The 19,800-nt window shown below is 37.1% G+C and overlaps 5 protein-coding genes and 1 non-coding gene across 7 annotated transcripts; all 6 read left to right on the forward strand.

The window, feature by feature from the left end:
- The first annotated feature begins 83 nt into the window (after nt 1–83).
- LOC113495235 lies at nt 84–3,048 on the forward strand. The gene is made up of 3 exons (XM_026873858.1): nt 84–335; nt 880–965; nt 1,493–3,048. The coding sequence occupies exons 1-3, from the start codon at nt 245–247 to the stop codon at nt 1,778–1,780; spliced, it is 465 nt and encodes a 154-aa protein (XP_026729659.1). The 5' UTR covers nt 84–244; the 3' UTR covers nt 1,781–3,048.
- A 209-nt stretch (nt 3,049–3,257) lies between these two features.
- LOC113495506 lies at nt 3,258–3,376 on the forward strand. The gene has a single exon (XR_003400729.1). It is a non-coding gene; the product is annotated as a 5S ribosomal RNA (ribosomal RNA).
- Nucleotides 3,377–3,540: 164 nt separating this feature from the next.
- LOC113495232 lies at nt 3,541–5,530 on the forward strand. The gene is made up of 3 exons (XM_026873856.1): nt 3,541–3,915; nt 4,266–4,351; nt 4,846–5,530. Exons 1-3 carry the CDS (start codon nt 3,825–3,827, stop codon nt 5,182–5,184), a joined length of 516 nt encoding a protein of 171 aa, XP_026729657.1. The 5' UTR covers nt 3,541–3,824; the 3' UTR covers nt 5,185–5,530.
- A 261-nt stretch (nt 5,531–5,791) lies between these two features.
- Nucleotides 5,792–11,676, forward strand: LOC113495236 (UPF0728 protein C10orf53 homolog). 2 transcript variants are annotated; one of them, XM_026873861.1, is made up of 5 exons: nt 5,792–6,098; nt 6,362–6,447; nt 6,679–6,774; nt 9,424–9,509; nt 10,277–10,349. In XM_026873861.1, the coding sequence occupies exons 1-4, from the start codon at nt 6,005–6,007 to the stop codon at nt 9,490–9,492; spliced, it is 345 nt and encodes a 114-aa protein (XP_026729662.1). In that variant the 5' UTR covers nt 5,792–6,004; the 3' UTR covers nt 9,493–9,509; nt 10,277–10,349. The 2 variants fall into 2 exon arrangements, with proteins under 2 accessions (XP_026729662.1, XP_026729660.1); XM_026873859.1 differs by lacking the exons at nt 5,792–6,098; nt 6,362–6,447; nt 6,679–6,774 and adding an exon at nt 8,717–9,128 and having other exon boundaries at nt 10,277–11,676.
- A 1,517-nt stretch (nt 11,677–13,193) lies between these two features.
- LOC113495229 (cytochrome P450 6B5-like) lies at nt 13,194–15,941 on the forward strand. The gene is made up of 2 exons (XM_026873852.1): nt 13,194–14,564; nt 15,444–15,941. Exons 1-2 carry the CDS (start codon nt 13,202–13,204, stop codon nt 15,632–15,634), a joined length of 1,554 nt encoding a protein of 517 aa, XP_026729653.1. The 5' UTR covers nt 13,194–13,201; the 3' UTR covers nt 15,635–15,941.
- A 927-nt stretch (nt 15,942–16,868) lies between these two features.
- On the forward strand, nt 16,869–18,058 carry LOC113495484. Its single transcript, XM_026874262.1, has 3 exons — nt 16,869–17,119; nt 17,496–17,581; nt 17,738–18,058. Exons 1-3 carry the CDS (start codon nt 17,032–17,034, stop codon nt 18,020–18,022), a joined length of 459 nt encoding a protein of 152 aa, XP_026730063.1. The 5' UTR covers nt 16,869–17,031; the 3' UTR covers nt 18,023–18,058.
- Nucleotides 18,059–19,800: the final 1,742 nt, after the last annotated feature.

The raw sequence follows: 19,800 nt of genomic DNA on the forward strand, positions 1-19,800 counted from the left end.
AATTTAAACTATTTGTAGCTAATTAAAATTACTACAAAATCTTTTTGGATGCAAACTTCTTCGACTTCCAAAAAAAATGACAATATACGTCAGTTGTCCATTATTTGTGAAACGATTTACTAGCGAATTTTTAATACTTTTAAGTTCTGATCTGTTTTAAGTTATTATTAGATTTACTTTACATTTACCATTACATTGATACGTTTAATTGTTTATTTTATAAATAATTTTGTTATTATTCCTAATGTCGTTCTTATACGTAAAGTGCTACTATGGCCCTTGCAACACATTCCACAATAATGGTCACAAACCCCAATGCCTTAATGGTCTAAGAGGCAAGTATTTATTTTGTTAGACTATTCTCTGATGATTTTACTTTCAAACCCCTGTAAATAGCAATGGCTGCATGAAATTATCATAATTAAGATATATGTTTTTTTTTTCTCTGACAGTCACAAATTAAGCAAAGCTTGCTCTATGAGTATTCGACAACTGATAGGTATACATATTTATACATTTCTGCGTAAATACTTACAACCGTTGCCGCTATGAAACGGTATATTTCAAAACACTATTTTCTATTCACCCCTTGAAACTCTATTCACCCCGTTTTACCGTTATACTTTTTGCAAACCAACCGACAATGATTCGGATCATTCATACACACATACTCGGCTTGACCATGGTATAGCGGTTCATGAGATACGAGTCTGGTAACAGACACTGGTGGTTCAGTAATAGACTTCCGTTTTTACCCTATTGGTACGGAAAGCTACAAATTATTACATTGAACGTCATTTACAAATTTCCCAGCATAAAATACACTTTAAATACGTGTATGTAATATAATGTAATTATTAATAAACGTTTCTTTATCAGATGGTCTGCAGCACCTTGGTTTTCGGATAGATCTGTTGCCTGTGGATTTTGAAAACTACTGTATGCTGGAAATGTGTGGACATGAGGTTAGTTGGAACACTTCCTGTAACAGTAACTTTATTTATGTTGTTTTTATATAGCTATACATATTTCTTCTTTTTTATATAATATATTAAGATCGTGGCTATGCTACAACTGGACAAGTTGATCGATCAGTTTAAACACCACTGGGTAAGGTCACGGTTAGATGCACAGTTCCAAGATTGCATTTTTATGGAGAATATATTGATACTAGCTGACGCAGTAGACGTTGTTTTGTCTAATTAATTATTTGTGGTTGTATATATTTTTACTGCCACATTATAAAAAAATAAAAAAACGTTTCGTCCAAGAAATAAGAAAAATATTTTTATGTGTGATTGCTCACACATAAAAATATTTTTCCCTTATCACTTATAAAAAATAGATGTTAGCCGATTCTCTGACCTACTGAATACGCATATAAAATTTGGAAAAAATCGGTTAAGCCGTGTCAGAGAAGTGCGGTAACTAACATCGTGATACGGGAATTTTATATATTAGAAGAATATAATGAATGCCACTAACATTTCAGATATTTCGATGCAATATAAAACAATTCCACTTCAACACGACTGGGCACCGAGACCTGGTGTGCACGCGGGCGATCGACGCCGTCCTGCAGTCGGCAGTCAAGTTCAGGCGAGCACGCGCATACCTCTGGTTCTGGACCCTCACGGAGCATGAAATGTTCATCAGAAGAAAGAACTTCCCAGTTGATCACTGGATAACTAAAATTAAATATGAAAAGAGTGTACCCTGCAAAACTTGCAAGCAGTGCTGTAATATAAAAGAGCATCAACGACAGGCTATTGAGGATTGACGGAAATTGAAGATTCATAGGAATTTCTCTCACGAAACACTCGACAAACTTGTAGTTAAAGATTATAATTTATCTTCAACACAGTTTCAGGGGCATGCTTGTGTAGAATTCGATCAAGCCGTTAAGCCGGTGTTGAAGTATTTGTTCTCTGATACAATGATCCAAGTAGAGATCTTATATGTAAAGGGCAAACTTGGAGAGGAATCTTGCGGTTTCTGTTGACGAATGTGTGTTCTAAGGATATTATTTCCTCCCTCTTCGGTATCTTAAACATGCAAATCCTTTCACTATTTGTGTCTTTTCATCATCTATCTCATTACGATGGATCACATTTAAAAAGACTAACGTCAGTTAGGGCTTATCACAGCCTCTCTTATATTGCTTTTATTTCGTATAATTTAATTCGTTATTATTGTGTTCAATATTTCTATAAGTTAGTCTTTAGCGTATTCTGTGTTGTTTTCTTCATTTCTTGGTCAAAAAAGTTCATTTACTACATGCCACTGTTTGAGTATTTCGGGGTACGCTTTCCACGACTCTTTTAAACGTGATATAATTCTGGTTCTGCGGGCCTATGACGCGGTTTCGCAGCCTAATCGCACACTGCTTCATGTGGAGCAGTGTCTCTCACAACTGCAAGACTACTAATTGAAGGGGTGGTTGCAGGGCCCTGTGTTGTTCAGTCAGCAATAAAACCGTTAGTGGAATGTCTTTCTGTTGTAGAGTTGACACACAATAAGTATAGTTCGACTCTACATACCGGGTGTCAAGCCATACTGGACACAATTACTACATGTCCTGCAATGTACGGTTACTTTGTTAATTGCAATGTACACCAAAATTGCTGGCTGTACTAGAACCTTCCCGGGCAGTAAACAGCCCAATGAATGTTTGTAAGTATAACTAAGACATAGATAACAATAACTATTTTCTAAGATTTGTTTTTAATTTTATGATAGCCGTTTAATTTGATGATAGCCTTTTAATTTTATGATAGTCGTTTGTTTTAATAAATATCTATACTTTAAATGTTACTTTTTGTTGTTTTTTTCTATAAATTAACGTGAATGAATGTGACTGCTGACGAGTTTGGTTAACAAGTTCATTACACCCCAGGCAACAAATGGTTGGTAATAATTAAAATTTATGTATTTAAAAACATGTATTTACATATTATAGGATTTTTTTTAGGTAAGTATAAAGTAAGCAATCATAGGAAATGTAATACTGTGACTTATGTTTACAAAAGTCTTCGCTTTATTACATTACATAAGTATGAAAACGTTTAAGGGCCGATTTTTCAATCGCCAGATAACTTTTATTCGACGAATATGTTTGACGTTTTGACAGCTTTTGTATAGAAAATATGTCAAACGGCCATATTTATCCCTCAGATAAAAGTTATCTGACGATTGAAAAATCGGGCCTAAATTAAACAAAATCTTGAATACTATTCAACTATTTCGACAAAATTGTCGCCAACGTCCATACCACGTTGAATACACCGGTTCTCGTCCGATCACCGAAGTTAAGCAACATCGGGCGCGGTTAGTACTTGGATGGGTGACCGCCTGGGAATACCGCGTGTCGTTGGCTTTTTATATTTTTGTAAAATGCCATTGCCACGAAGAAAATATTATGTATAGTCCGATTTTTAATTCGAGGCAGTAAAATGTCAAGTCAACTACTATAGGTGAGTTTTTAACTCAAATGACAGAACATAACAAGTTTTAAACAAGGAGGGTAGTATACTGCAAAACTTAATCTCAGGTTGTAAAAAAAACATTAATGAAAAAAAACCTTTATTTTAATATGTCTAAAATATAAATATTTTAAGTAAAACCATTGACGCAAATTACAAAATTAACAGTACTTTAGTGAATTACTTTTGCTAAAAAGTCATTTGCTCATTTAAAAATATATTTTTGACATTTTCGCTCATGTTTTCTAAATGTATTGTTGTTTATAATATTTTTAATTTTATTGATACGAGATATTTACTTTTAGTAATAAATTTTGAGAGTTGTACTTTTAATTGTATATAATGTCTTTTTTATACGTGAAGGTGTACTATGGGCCTTGCAACACGTTCCATAACAACGTTCACAAGCCTCAAATGTTGAACGGCCTTCGAGGTAATTATCATCATCATCCCTAGCCGTAGTCTTCCCACTGCTGGGCATAGGCCTCCCTTTTTTCGTGTCATTTACCTATGGTCCTGCGCTAGCCACATCTAGGTAGCACGATTTTATTAATAACTAGCTGTTGCCCGCGCCTTCGTCTGCGTGGTTAGAAGATATAAGTTATGACTTTTCGGCCACGGGTATTTATGACCACGGGCCAATCTTCCCGTGGTTCAGAACTAGTTAAATATCAATCACATAGTTCACTCCTAATTTGCGTCACAAGACCCTGTTCGCATACAAACCAAGCCAGCTCAACCCTGCTTATTAACATTAATGTCATTAAATTATATGTTGACCAGAACGACTACAAATGTTGGGCTTTCGAGTGGACCTGCACCCTGTCGACCATGTCAACTACTGTATGATAGAAATGTGCGGCCATGAAGTAAGTTGAACCAATATTACAAGTACGGTACAAGAACCAATACGGCTGTGGTGAACTAATGTGTCTGAATGTACTTACTTTCCAAAAAGATATCATTGTAATTTCTAAGAACAAGAAGGAATTTATTCAGTACAGACATATTTTGTGTAGACTTATTAGACACGAATACTGTTTAAAACGGATAAATCTTAAAGGACTATACTACGTCCAGCCTCAGTCTTGATTAAAAGCTCAGAATACTGGGTGGTACGCCCCTACATTGAACTTGTTTTTATATTTTCAAAGACGTCTCCCACACTAAGTAATTTACTTTTCCGATGCAGGCGTAGGAACCTCAACACTCTCGCTTTTCGGGCAGTCTAATTTACCATTAACCATTACTCTTACAACAACACTAGTGCATTTGTAAAAGCAAGACGTGTAGTACTCCGTCTCTGGTAATCTAGATGTTCACATACTATAATGACAATAATCAATACGCTCCCTCTCTCCAGATTTTCCGCTGCAACATAAGACAGTTGAAGTTCAACACGTCTTATACAGCGGACCGGGTCTGCAGACGAGCAGTCGAAGCGGTAGTACAGTCCTCAGTCAAGTTCCAACGGACGCGCACCTACCTCTGGTTCTGGGCATTGATTGAGAAGCAAATGTTCCAACGAACCAAATACGCACCTAAAGAAGTCTGGTTAACGAAAAGCATGCAAATATCTAAACCGTGCACCAAATGCCATGATTGCTGTGACCTGGATACAAAGGAACGAAGGGCAATCGAAGAAGCAAAAATGAATCCCGTGTTTAATGCTGACGTCATTCTGAAAAAATACGATGATTAAATTTAGTTACTTATAGGTCCTTTTGAAACTAAGCATTATCGTTATCGTTAACTTAATATTTAATTATGACGCAATAAGTCTAGATTTTATACTATTCATTAATTTTTCGCTCTGGTATAGACAGATGTTTGGTCAAAAGTGCCTTGAAAATAGGGTGTGAAAAAAATACCGCCAGCTGAATGTAACAGGATCAACATCCCTCCTTTGAGGCAGGTCCCCTGATGCCAAGTATCACCCAAGGCCCGTCACCAGCCTATTTAGAGAATCTATTTGTAGTTTTTCCTTACATATACCTATTTGTTATTTTTACTCTACCTACCTTGTATTTTGAATATACTTATCTTGTTATTAAAGTAATTAGTGTAACACTTAACACGTTTTATTGAAGGTGATCCACTCATATTCACCTCAAATTAAAACCCAATTGCGTTGACAAATACATGGCGTAATAATTTTTCGATTTGGACCAGTATTTCCTGAGTTTAGCGCGTTCAAACAAACAAACAAACAAACTCTTTATATTAGTATAGAGTATAGATAATTACGTCAGTTTCAATGTAACATTAAAAAAGAAAACTTCAAATGTAAAGTACCGTAGCATAAATATTATTAGTTCTGTGAGTTTCTCTTTTGATAGAGTATAATATGATGTCTTTGTTTTAAACAGAATAATGTCAAACTCTTTAAAATACCTTTTTAGGTAAAAAAAATATGTGTCAAACAGTTTTACCTGTCAATGTTTGTGTAGCAGTTTATCTATTTTGATTCTCTTTATTTTACTTGTTTATTTTTATAGAAGTCTATTTTTACAAGTTTTGAGATGTCTATTAAGTATATAAAAATCTTCTATGGACCTAGCACGACGTTCCACAGCGTTTCTGTACACAAACCTCAATATTTAACCGGATTAAAAAGTAAGTTTTTTTTTTAATCGTTACCGAGCTAACCAGAGACGACACGTCGACATGTTAATAATATTAAACCCTGTTTAGACCCCAGATAGACTATTCTAACAAAAGAACAATGTGGCTAATGTTCTGAATGTATTACTTCGTTAATAAACTTTGAATGGTTTATGTCTGCTCTCTAATACATAGCTCCATTAGATTTTAGCACTTTTTACTTCTGTGGATAGAACAAGATGAAGATAATATCTGTATATTTTTTTTCCTGATAGCTGAGTTGCACAGATTGGGCTATAGAGTGGACTTGGTACCAGTCGATTGTCACAACTACTGCATGCTACAAATGAACGGATTCGAGGTGAGAGACAATTATTATTTTGTAAGAACAATTTTATATTTTAATAATTACGTCAGTTTCAATGTGACATTAAAATTATTCGAAATATTCGTGTTTCACACAAATGCATGTCTTACGCAGTAACGAACCGACGACACGTAGTTAATAGTGGGTTTTGATAGAATCATATATCTGCTGCTTAACTAAACAGTTTCCCATATATGAAATGCTACAAATTTTACTCCATTACAGGTTTTCCGATGCAACATTCGGAATTTTCAATTCAACACGATTTCAAAGCGCGACCCGGTTTGTCAGAGAGCTGTCAATACTGTACTGGCTGCGACGGTGAGGATGGGAGGAGCTCGCAACTACCTACATATCCTGTCCATAATAGAGAAGGAGATTTTACCGAGACAAAAATGCGGTTATAAAGACTATTTTTTAAACGAACCTCGCCCGTTAACCCCACGAGCGAGCGTTCGCGCGTTGGTAAAATTGTGTAAAAAGAACTGCTAAGCTAATACTGCTACTTATGATCCCTTCTCAAGAGAATAATTTTAAGAGATAGGTAGTATTTATTCAACAATATTCAACTCATTAAGTCGCGAAACTGATTTTAATTCAAAGCTGTTTTTTAACGTACATACATTGCTTAAAACAGCTCGAGTGACGTCACTTAGTACACTTTGAAGTAGTCTCATGATCAAAAACAGCGTGAATGGAAATATAACGCGGAAATTAATTAATTAATTGAAATATAAGCATATAAAAATCACGAATCATGAAGATTATTTATGAATACTCGAACTCAAATAGACGTAATTGAAATGTTGTCTCAAACGAAGTTTCATCGCAATTCTCCAACAAATGCTTATGCTTAATATGTAATTCTGCACGTAGTTTATTGTGCTAAAATAATTCAGAACAGATTATACTAAAAGATATTTATTTTAACTCCTTTTTTTCGGATGGGAAATCATCCGCTTTGGTATGAGCGGAATCACCGTCAGGTCTCACCTCACTCAACTCATGTTCCTTCCTTTGCCCTTCGTGTACCGGGGCCACGGTATCCCTTGCGGACAATCCCGCTGCGCCGGCAGACAGCAGCCCTAATGGGCTCCATAGAGCTTGCTGACATCTCTTTGAGACGCGCGTGGAACACGAACGATAATTCAAAGATCAGTGTTTCATGCTAGCGGGTGACCCGGTTCATTTGCTGTCTAATGTATTTACTTTGCTAGGATATTTTATATATAACTATAAAAACAAGTACCTGTATTAAGGTACTGGAGCGAGGGATAAGTTGTTACTAGTTTAGTACTTAAAGCTTCTTCATACTGAGATGAATCACTTTCATTTCAATAATTTTTACTTTTTAGATAATGTGACTTTTGCTTAAATTGAGTCGGTACTCAACTATTAATATTGTGCAGTATTATTTCACAAATATATTTTTACTAAATGACCCATCTAACAACTTCTTCACCATGGGGTAAGGTGGACATCCAAAGGATACTATATATATAAGGATACTTACCGTCATGCAATAAAAAAAACATTCTTATAAATATTAAATAAGATAAAACATTTTTCACTAGCCCACTGTGTCCCACTGCTGGGCAAAGGCCTCCCCCAAATCCTTCCACGACTCTCTATTCTGGGCCGCATGAAACCAGCCTGGTTGGTAAGCGTTAAGGTCGTCACGCCACCGCTTCCTAGGTAGATAAAACATAAGATTAAAAAAAAATAAACTCGGAGTAGCATCGTCATCACTTTCAATACGGTTTATAACTTCTGAATCGTTCATATCGAACTCAAGAACAGAAACTAAAAGTTCTGGATTCCGTTTCAACTTGCCTCAGTATGTTCGTTTCGGCGTAACCCTGACTGTGAAATCACGATACGGTGTAATATAAAAATCATTAAAGTAGTTGCCTCAGTTTCAACAAAACCCTCGCCCCAAAAAAAAATCTTTAGAATTTATATTTTTGTATGCTTTAGTTTTTACTACATTTTTGGTATATTTTATTTTATAGTGTTATTTTAAGTAAACAAATAAATATATTTTCATTTACGTTGTAGTTTTACTGCCTAAGTCATACTGCATACTGCAGTATCAAACATCTGAACTCTGTTTTGATCTCAATGAATTAAGTTCAATGTTATTGGAAGTCGTCTATTCTAAGATCATCATTCATTGGCCTAGCCTTTTCCCAACTATGTTGGGGTCGGCTACCAGTCCAACCGGTTTCAGCTAAGTACCAGTGTTTTACAAGGAGCGACTGCCTATCACGATACCCCTTGGTTAGACTGGCTGTTTCCTTAGTCAGCTATAGGAAACTCGATAATCGAAAAAAGAAATTTATAAATCTTCTAGTATGACTCAAAGCCCGCCCCGCACGAAGCCTCGTCATTCTATAAAAGAGGTTTAAATTAATCCATTTGATATTAAAACTTTTTACAAAACCTTCTTTTCACGATGTTATGAAATATGTATCTGTCAAGCACTTTTGCCTGATCTTGTATTTGTATAATAGGGTACATTTTTTGATTCTCTTTATTTTACTTATTTATTTTGATAGAAGTTTTTTTACATACGTTAAGTATGTCTGTTATGTATATAAAAGCCTTCTATGGACCTAGCACGTCGTTTCACAGCAGTCATATACATAAACCTCAATTTCTAACAGGATTAAAAAGTAAGTTTCTTATCTCGTTATCATGTTAAATACACACATACACGAAACGATAGTCCTGTGAAAATCGGTATTGTTACTAAACATATTGTAATGGAAAGACAGCGTACTGCTGGGGAGTATGATGCGTCATTTCTCCTCTCGTAAACAAAGCATTTAGTAAGCGGTGTAGGGTGGGTGAAACAGGTAATCTAACCTTCAAAAAGTGCTTGTAGCCTACTTCCAACAAAAAATGACACCTGGATATCGTTAATGATATCTAAATATCATCCGAATCAAAGGGTTATTTTCATTACAGTTGAGTTGCAGAGGCTGGGCTATAGAGTGGACTTGGTACCAGTCGATTGTCACAACTACTGCATGCTAGAGCTAAACGGACACCAGGTTAGAGACTATACTATATAACATATTTTTATAGAACCTGTGAGATATCACAGCTGGGTAGAGCCTTTCCCCTTTTTCTCCCAAATCTCCCCATCTTTCGCGACTTGAAGCTACATGAGTGTATACTCCCCGTCTTGATCGTCACACTACCTTCGCCGTGGAAGACTTCGGCGATGTCGTCCTTCCTCTGGCCGGTAGTGGTTGACCATTTTTGCCCATCGGGATCCGCAACCCAGTCTCACTTTAGCCTGCCCCCTATTTATCTTGCATCGGTTGTTCTTCTTGTATTATGTAGCTAATTAGTGAAGTTGAAGTTTTATCAGTATTTTATACGGTTAATCCGTTAGTCATTCTTAACTTACGCAGATGCATTTAATCTTTAGTAACGGATTTTATTACCGTAATTATGTTTAATATATATCTGAGGAGTGTTTCGTGAGTCAGATTTGTACTTTACCAAGTTCTCTACAAGTAAAGACTACATGAAATGAGACACTTTAGTAATAATGTGTTAAAACAAAATTCTTGGTTAGTGACCTCGTTCGATTCCTGCCTGAAGTATAAAGTTTTTCATTGTTTCTGTATTTGATTGCAAATGTGATGAAGAGTAAAATGGAATATTTACTACAAATCAAAAGTGCTATAAATACTTAGTTAACTTTTGGTTACACACATAGATGGTCAAATAATTCGAATCTGATCTCGTCTGTTTCATAACAGAAATACATCTAGTAACCAGTAACCCTGTAAAGCTAATTTCATTTCAGGTATTCCGCTGTAACATTCAGAGTTTCCACTTCAACACATCGATTAGACGCGACCCGATTTGCCAAAGAGCTGTCAACGCAGTCCAGAACGCGTCGCAGAGAATGATGAGCGCTCGCGACTACCTCTATTTCCTATCCCTCATAGAAAATGACATTCTGACAAGAACCGAGTACAATTATAAGGAATATTTTCTATCAGATATGAAGTGCGACTGTGAATGTTGTTATATGTGATCTTTTTTAAAACCTGCGAATAATGTTTCAAAGTAGTGTAGTCAGCTAATAGAATATTTGAAACATACTGTACCAAAGGGTGAATCTTAACAGTCGTAGAGTATTCCTTCATATTGAAAGCTGACTTGGTTTTCGCGTTATAATATAAATCAACAACGACAGCTTGCTTAAATCGTATTGATTTAATTCCGTTATCGTTTCCGTAATCGGACCAGGATCAATCTATACATTTTTGCACTATGTTAAGATTGTTCCATAAAAATATCGTTCTCGTATATGACAATGCAATCGATTGATCTGCAGAATTACCAATGTCTTAGTCAAGCCTTATAACAGTTATAACGTTAAATAAGTGAGTTATCATGCGCGACTGTAAATATTTGTGAAACAATTGGACATTGTTAACATTTGTAATTGTGCTTTGTGTAAAACATTGTGATGTTAAATACGTGTTTAGTTATTCTAAACGCGTAAATTTAAATAAAACATCATGAAATAAAACACTTGAAACATGATAGGTAGTCGTAAGATATCGATATTAATACCGCTTCACAAAACTTAACGATATACTACCGTAATAAGAAGTTATTTTACTGTTATGTTGTTTCTTGTGTCGCAGAGTTTTCAGACTCACTCATGCATATCATAAGATACCCTAATAAAACTATACTTACCTACTTATTAAATATAATTCCACTTAGTGTAATTGAATTCAGTAGGTATGAAACAAGTATTTTGGTTAGGGCTTATGATGAAAAACAGCGTGAAGAGCAACAAAAATAATTTCGACACGAATCACACTGCTTGAATCGAAAAGGAATTAATACTTCTCTCAATTGAAGAAATTAAGCTATGAGTACCTTCTATATGAAGAATCATATGAAAATATTCGAGCACAATTCAAATGCATGACAATGGATATATTTAAATGAAAATATATACTTTTAAGTCGCGACTAACTAATTACGTTTTTATCACAATTTGCTTTAAATAAAGCAAATACCTACTAAATAGTGCATGGATAATTCTGCACGCATTTAATTCGATTAAAAAATGATTATGCATAGATTATACTGAACGAGATTTATATTAATTCTTACTTTTTTTATTATATACTCTGCTAGGAATAATCGGATGGCTTTAAAAAGAAACTAGTAGGTACCTATTTTGTGGTACGTACGTACAAAAAAAATATTTGCTAGAATTTTTATTTTTATACCTTTTACTTTTATTCAATGTGCCTATGTATTGATGTTATTTTAAGTTCAATATAAATATTTTACTTGACATTTGTATTTACTTATTATAGCTTCGTTAGGCAAAACATATTATTTCGCAAACATTCAAGTCACATGCATAAAGACACCCAGACTCTGGACAAGCAATCGTGCATCAAACTTGTCCTACGCGGGGATCGAACCCGTGACGTGTCGGGGACGTTGCACACAGTGAGTTTGACGTGGTGATCTCAGGCGATCTGACCTCGGACACCTCTGGAACTTTCCCCTCCAGAAACATAATCCATCGACCACTCCATGAAAGTCGAGCAGAGTCCGAAAGAGCCCCACTCGAGAACACTCAATCTATTTTAATAAAAGTACAGCACAGTTTTTATTTGTATTTAGTTTGTAAGATGAATGCTTGTTGTTTCACGCAAAAGTCACTATTTAGGTTATGGACGAAATTTGGTACACCGTACACAGATAGATTACAACCTTGATTAACACACCGGACAGTTTGGTCCCGATTTTACGTACCCGTGTGGAATAATTTTTGACTGAAGCGAACGGAGCCACTGGCAAAAGTTAGTTAATCGTAAATACTAGCTGTGTCTGCGAGTTCGTTCGCGTGGAAAAGTAAGTCACTTTTCCACGCAAGCGCTCTGCTCAGAGCGAGTTATAATATGGAATATTGTAAAAATAAAAATGTTTGTTAAAGTCCGTGATTCCGTACCCGATTTCTAGATATTTCTACATAGAAATATATATTCTGCTAAATTTAAGATCAGAACTGCATTTTTTTTAATATAAATTATATGTGGTAATAGCTAATATCCATATCAATTATAGGGTCCGGGTTTAGTAAAAGCTAAATCCGAAAAACAGTATTCTTTAATATTTTTAAAACTAACCCAAAAGGTAAAAACGGAGCCCTATTACTAAATTATCAATCATCTGACGAAGTTGTACTGATGGATTAACTTCTTTTTGACCGATAATCATATTCCCCAAGGCTGGTAGGCCGCACTGATATAAGAGTGGAAATCCCTAAAAAAATGTAAGCACATAAACGAAAACAAACAACTAAACAAAGCAACTCGAAAAATAAAGAAAAATCATAAAAATCCGATAAAGTGTGAGAATACATCATCTGTGTGAGTTTAAAAGACATGGAAATTATAGTTCATTACATAGAACCTGGTAACAGGCTGACGGACAAACGGACATAGGGACAGATAAAACATAGATTTGGCCTCCGTTAGTAGTATAACCTTTACTAATTCATTTTCATACAGAATTGTCCCTCGGTACAGTTTTATCATTTACTTAGTCGCTCTTGAGGACACTAGGCGTACGCGGCAGAGTTGCAGACAGGCAAACGTGACAGTTAAGTTGTGGCATATAAGTAATCTATAACGATAGTGAGACTCGCTCAGTTCACTCCTTTATTGTAAACGCGAGGCCTGGCGACATGATATACTTACTGCTACCGATAGTTCTCCTGCTATTGTACAAATATTTTACAAAAAATCACGACTACTGGGAGAAGCGAAACGTGAAATATGAAAAGCCAATCCCAATTTTTGGAACCAATTACGAGAATGTGATCGGAAAGAAGAGCATCATAGAAAAGGCTACAGAAGTATACAACAAGTATCCTACAGAGCCAGTGGTAGGGATGTTTAGAGGAACTACTCCGGAACTGGTGGTGCGAGATCCAGAAATAGCCAGAAAGATTCTCAATGTGGACTTTGCTTATTTTTACCGTCGAGGTCTGGGTAAAAATCCAGAGATCGACCCCGTTTACTATAATCTTTTTCATGTTGAAGGCGATTTATGGAAATTATTACGGCAACGCCTAACTCCAACTTTCACAACTGCCAAACTGAAGAACATGTTTCCACTTATCGTAAACTGCGCGGAAAAGTTGCGCCATGTCGGTGAAGATATCGTCAACCGAGGGGGCGAGTGTGACGTGCGCGACCTCATGGCGCGCTTTACTGTTGAGTTTATTGGTGTTTGTGCCTTCGGGATAGAAATGGATACGATCAATAACGAACACTCTCTATTTAAAAAGTTAGGCGTCCGCATATTTAAAACAGATTTCAGAAAATATCTCGTAACTGCATTGTATGATCTATTCCCGGATTTCAGAACAATTATCCAAAAATTACTTAGTAATTCATCTAGCATTACCGCAATCACAGAGATTTTTTATAACATACGCAAGCAAAGAAATTACAAACCAATTGGACGTAACGACTTTATTGATCTTCTTTTGGAACTCGAAGGCAAAGGAAAGATCATAGGAGACTCTATTGAGAAAAAAAACGCGGATGGGAAACCAGTACAAGTAGAAATGGAGATGAACATCACGTATATGGCGGCACAAATGTTTGTGTTTTTTGCTGCGGGCTTCGAGACCTCATCATCAGCAACCAGTTTTACGTTACATCAACTCGCTTATCATCCAGAAGAACAACAGAAAATACAGGAAGAGATTGACAGGGTGTTGAGTAAATACAATAACAAATTATGCTATGATTCCATATCTGAAATGACAGCTTTGAGTAATGGATTCAAAGAAGCCATGAGGATTTTTCCTTCCTTGGGGACACTTCACAGAGTGTGTGCTAGAAAGTACACCATACCCGGTTTGAATGTAACCCTTGATCCTGGTGTGAAAATCATAATTCCTACCCAAGGCATACAAAACGATGAGAAGTATTTCGACAATCCCTCACAGTTCATTCCTGACAGGTTCAACGATCCCAATGTATTAAGACACAAGTACGCGTATTTGCCGTTTGGTGGGGGACCAAGAGCTTGTATAGGTGAGTATAAACGTATCAACCATATAAAATCATTACCTAAGTGGTGAATAGTGAATATTCATTGACAAAAAAAATTGCTACGCAGTTCCTTCTTGGAGACACGGGCCTATGTTAATAATTCTAAATACCTAGTCTCTCCTTTCATCCACAAGTTAACTCATAATTCTTTTAGCAACGTCCGATTCCTCCGTCCTCTAATCAATATCATCCAAATAGAAACGAGTTCCTTTCATCTTTTCAGTCACTGGCGTACTTTAGAACTTTTACACTCAATCTTATATTTATTTCGCAAAAAATCCTTCCATCTTTAAAGAAAAAAAAACAGTCTGACTACCACTACAGGCAATCTTCTTGAGCCGTCTTTCTCCTAACATTCTTATCCATACAGTATGACAGGTTTTATCATAGACTTGTAGATTTTACCCTTCAACTTCAGGGGCATCTGTTGGTCACAAGTAGTTCGTGTGACCTACAGACGTCCCGGTCTACCTACCCACCCCCGCCCAAAATGAAAATCAAAATCACCGCGTTACCGTAAGTCGGACCAGATCGATGTAGGCGTTCCAATGAGAGCTAATGCTACGGATTGGAGAGACCGCCGAAATTGCGATACGAGTCGTCTTTGTGACGTAAATGCCGAAACGAAATTTTAAAATAGAAACGGGGATGATTTTGCAGTAGTTTTTGTTACTAACCAATGTCTGTTGAAAAACAGATACCTACGCAATACTTCGGAATATTCCTCTTTATGGCTTTAAAAAAAACACATATCATATAGCATTAATGTTCCTAAACATAATATGAATGTAGATAACTATAATTCGACGTTACTACAATAACTAAAAATAAATATTTTAATCTATTGTAATATTGATTCAGGTGGTCGTCTTGGTGAAATGCAGTCTCTTGCGGGGCTCGCGGCTATACTACACAAGTTCTCAGTGGAACCAGGTCCTAAGACTCAGCGCTACCCTCAAGTGAACCACGGAAGCAACTTGATCCAGGGTGTTAAAGGAGGCATTCCTCTTAAATTGCGTCTTAGAAACAAAAGCAACAGCGTAGCGGCTTAGCTTTTACGTTCGAGGTCACAAAATTGCCGCTAAGACTCGTAACTTTTGGTTTGACTATCGAATATCGTATAGCTACGCCTAGATTATGTTGAAGTGTAATTTAAACCCGTGGATTATAATTTGAGAAAACAATTTGTCTATAAATCAAAGATTTTAATCGTCACAGGGCCATTTCTACTGTTCTCTCTATTCTAGTTTATGTTTAATAAAGAATGATGACTAATGATGACATTGTTTCATTTATAATAATATTTAAAATTGAAGTCACGCTCAGTGTGAATGCTGTAAGCAGGAGACTTTGGCTTATAGCATGCCTTGAACGAATGGCTTCTTATCCGATGTAGATAGGATACTATACATTTATCACATCTCCTGCTCTCCGGACCTTTTTTCTTTTTGTTTAGGCGGGGGAATCCTCATGGACACCCACTCCCTCGGGGGAGGAAATGGGTAGTGTCAGACTTTTACTGACTAAACCTGAACCGCCGTGCTACGTCATCCGCGTTTTTATGTCGGTGTATGGCAATGCGTTGCAATCCTTCATACACCGACCGCGGGCTTCCACCGGCCAGTAATGTGGGCCGGTAGGTCACTTTCTTGTGTTGTGTGGAGGCCGATGTGTAAAGAGCGTCGGCCTCCTCGCCTCATATTGGGACCGCATCCATAGCACCGAATGTGGCCCCCCGCTGTGGGTAATATACTCGGACGACAGACCCGCGTGCCGTCGCCCAGAACCCTAGTTAGGGCGAAAGAGCGCGCTCATGCGCGGCTCTGCGCCGCCCCACTCGACGTCGGCGTATGGCGGGCGCGCTGGGGTTAGTTTCCCGAACGCGCTCCGCCGCCTCCTTCTGTGACATCACTGTTTCACAGAAGGAGGCCAATGCATCCCACGCCGCCCGGCTGCCGATCGCTGCAGCGATGACAGCCGACAACTCGGCGACGTCCACTCCACCCAGCGCAGACACAAGTTCGGCGCGAGGCTCCGCAAAGACCGGACACGCGCCCAGTGTGTGAAGTGCGGTGTCATACGCGTCACCGCACTGATGACACACTGGGGTCTGCTCTCCGGCCCTCCCCTGTATCATAATATGCTCTAGGACAGTGTTTCCGAAGATATCATAACTTTTTCAGGGACAGACGGTATAAGTAAACCCTTGAGATTCACACAACTCTTTAGGGATGCAAGTAGTATTTAAGCTTATAAAAAACTAGTACGGAATATGACGTATAATAATTAGGTATGACATCATCTGTATAATATCTGTGCTAAATTCTCAATAGTAAATTATATAAAAATAAGTAAAACCAATTGATTTTGTGACAAAAATGCGTGAAGAAGTAAATTAGTGATAAGAAAAAAATAAATCTCTGAGAAGGTCGTTTGAAATAAATATAAGATGTCATTTTTATACGTAAGAGTGTACCATGGGCCGGACAATGCATTCCTGAAGAATCATAAACCTCAAAAGTATTACGGGTTTCGAGGTAAGCATCATATCATCTTCTTTACAAACACAGCATGCTTGACTTGGTTTTCGTGAACACTCAAGTCGCATAATAAAGGAACAGGAATATGAAGCGTTTGCTACCCCAGTAGGCCTACGAACCACTGTCGCCAAGAAATACAGCAAAATTTCAACTGTCTGCCTATCACGGTTTTGATACAGAGAAGTGACGGGCAGACGGAAATACATCGGACCCTCAGTAATGGGTTCTTTTTGCCGTTTGGGTATGGAACCCAAAAAAAAAACAAATTTGAGGTAACACGAGAATCCGTCCTTAAATACCCAAAGGTTTATTTTGGGTTATTTTCGTGTTATAGTTACACCAAAATAAATACCGTTTAATGTTTTTATTCTAGACACCCTTCAGAAAATGGGTTTTCGAGTTGACTTGGTCCCTATTGACATCCTCAACTATGTTGTGATGGAAATATGCAACCATGAAGTAAGATAGATTTATTTCCAATAAATAAATATTACATTATTTAAGTACTACTTATCCTTCGCGAAGTAATACCTTTTAGAGCATTTTACTTAGTCTCCTAGGTACATGAATACTTATCGCAGGCCATAAATGACAAACTACTCAATTGCTATTCAGGTGTTTCGCTGCAGCACGAAAAATATGAGGTTTAACACCGAATTCCACAGAGACCCCGTCTGTCAAAGAGCAATATCTGCTGTGTTGGATGCGTCTAGAAAATTTGAACGAGCTCGTAGATATCTCTGGTTTTGGACCCTCCTGGAAACTCAGCAGCTCAGGACGAACAAATTTGGCCCACAGGACGCCTGGCTAGAGAAAATAGATATAGACTATGAATACACCTCGGAAACAAAATGTTGCGACCCGCGTTACATAGATAAAAAAGATAGGAAAGATTTTTAGTTTAGGCTTCCGTGGAATAATGGTCCGTGGTCTAACACTTGCCCAAGGCATACTTTTTTTTGGTTTGGTTTCAATGGGTGAGCAATTTTAGTTTTTCAAACATTGAACTTTGGAGTTTCTCTAGAAGTTTGCCATCGCGATAGATTTTGTTTAAGCAAAATTCAGTTGAAAACTTGAAAATGAGTTTTTAATGATTGCTTGAAAGTGAAATAAGTCAGTTTATTTTATGTAGGATTAGTTTAGTATAAAGAGAAAACAATTTGATTTAAGACTTTTATAGGTTTAAGTACCTACTTTCCAAACTAGCGTTCTAGCGTATGCGGGGAGCAGTGGATACGTATACGTCGGCGTTTTAGCTGCAGTCAATTGAACGCCTACTCTTTAAAAACAAAGCACTTGATAATTTTAAGTCTCAAGTTTATTGTCTCGGGGGAAAGATGCTGGTAGTTTTGGATAGTAGATTGGGTTAAATTCGGTTTTCTAATTTAAGTTTCAATTTAAATATTAAGAGCACCCATACGTCACAATTAGATAAGGTGGTGCGAAAGTACTTTGAAATAAGTTTTAGTTTAATTCTTTTTAAGGTACAACGAACGATTCTATTCGAACTAGATTGGTGTCTTGTTTATAATGAATATAATACTTTACGTTATTTGTTCTATTTAAGTTTACAGCTCTTAAGTTATTTTTCCATACAATGGATGGTATGGACATTTTACCTGCGGGATAAACTTGATTTGTTTTTAGAGCAACACTTTCGTAGTGGTGGTAGACTTTAGTAGATAACATTAAATAAGATAAATTCCTTAACTATAAGTTAATAAATATTTAGAATTACTTTGTGTTTAATTGCTTTTTTTATGATTTAATTTACAAAGGTTTACTCCACTAATTAAGCCACTTCATGAGACTACTGGCTCAAACTCTAACACGGGCCAGGTTGTACATCAACCATACGAAGAGAAAAAAGTAACTATTATCTGAACACTAAGGCCTGATTCGCATGGGAGCTTTTTAACGCGCGTTAAAAAAGCGTTCAAATAGAACAAATGAGGAGCTTTCGAAAGAAAACAACTATCATTTCAGATTCTTTGTATTGAAACAAATTACAGTATTCAGTCGCGTACTGGCAATTATCTTATTTTATAACATTTAGCCACATTTAAACAAAACGAGAATATCGTTTGACTTGCGATACATTGCTGGCGATGATAGATCACTTTTAATACCACAGATGTGCAAGTCCGCAATGTATTGCAACTTGCAAATTTCTCGTATGGTCTCTATGGAGGCTTATTGCGTATTGGGATTTATGAACTCTTGTTTTGGTGAGTATTAAGCCCCGGATACACTAGGGAGCATGACGCGCAACACAAAATATACGTGACGCTGCAACGTTGCATAGTGTCCCGCAACATGAGCCACAAGATTTTACGTGACGCGGGGCATGTTGCTTGCTCCCGCCTCGAGAGCGGGCGCACGTGTTCTGCGTCTGTGTTGCGCCATTTGTCACCAAGTGTAGTCGCGTATGTACGCAGCACTAATAACCACAACCTCCTCGGCGACATTTCTATAAACACACAAGTGTGGTCGACCATTTGTCCCCTAGTGTATCCGTGGCTATAGAGCGAGCAGTCAAAGGCAACAATATAGTTGCAAGAGTCCTTCAACTAAAACAAAACGAATTCGTCGGTGATACGACGGCGTTCTAGCAGTTTTGTTTTAGTTGGAGGACAGTTGGTCAGTTTCCACTAGAAAGGTGCAAGGATACGTAGAGG

Source organism: Trichoplusia ni, chromosome 6 (genome assembly GCF_003590095.1).
Source record: "Trichoplusia ni isolate ovarian cell line Hi5 chromosome 6, tn1, whole genome shotgun sequence".
In the NCBI taxonomy this organism is placed as follows: Eukaryota; Metazoa; Arthropoda; class Insecta; order Lepidoptera; family Noctuidae; genus Trichoplusia; species Trichoplusia ni.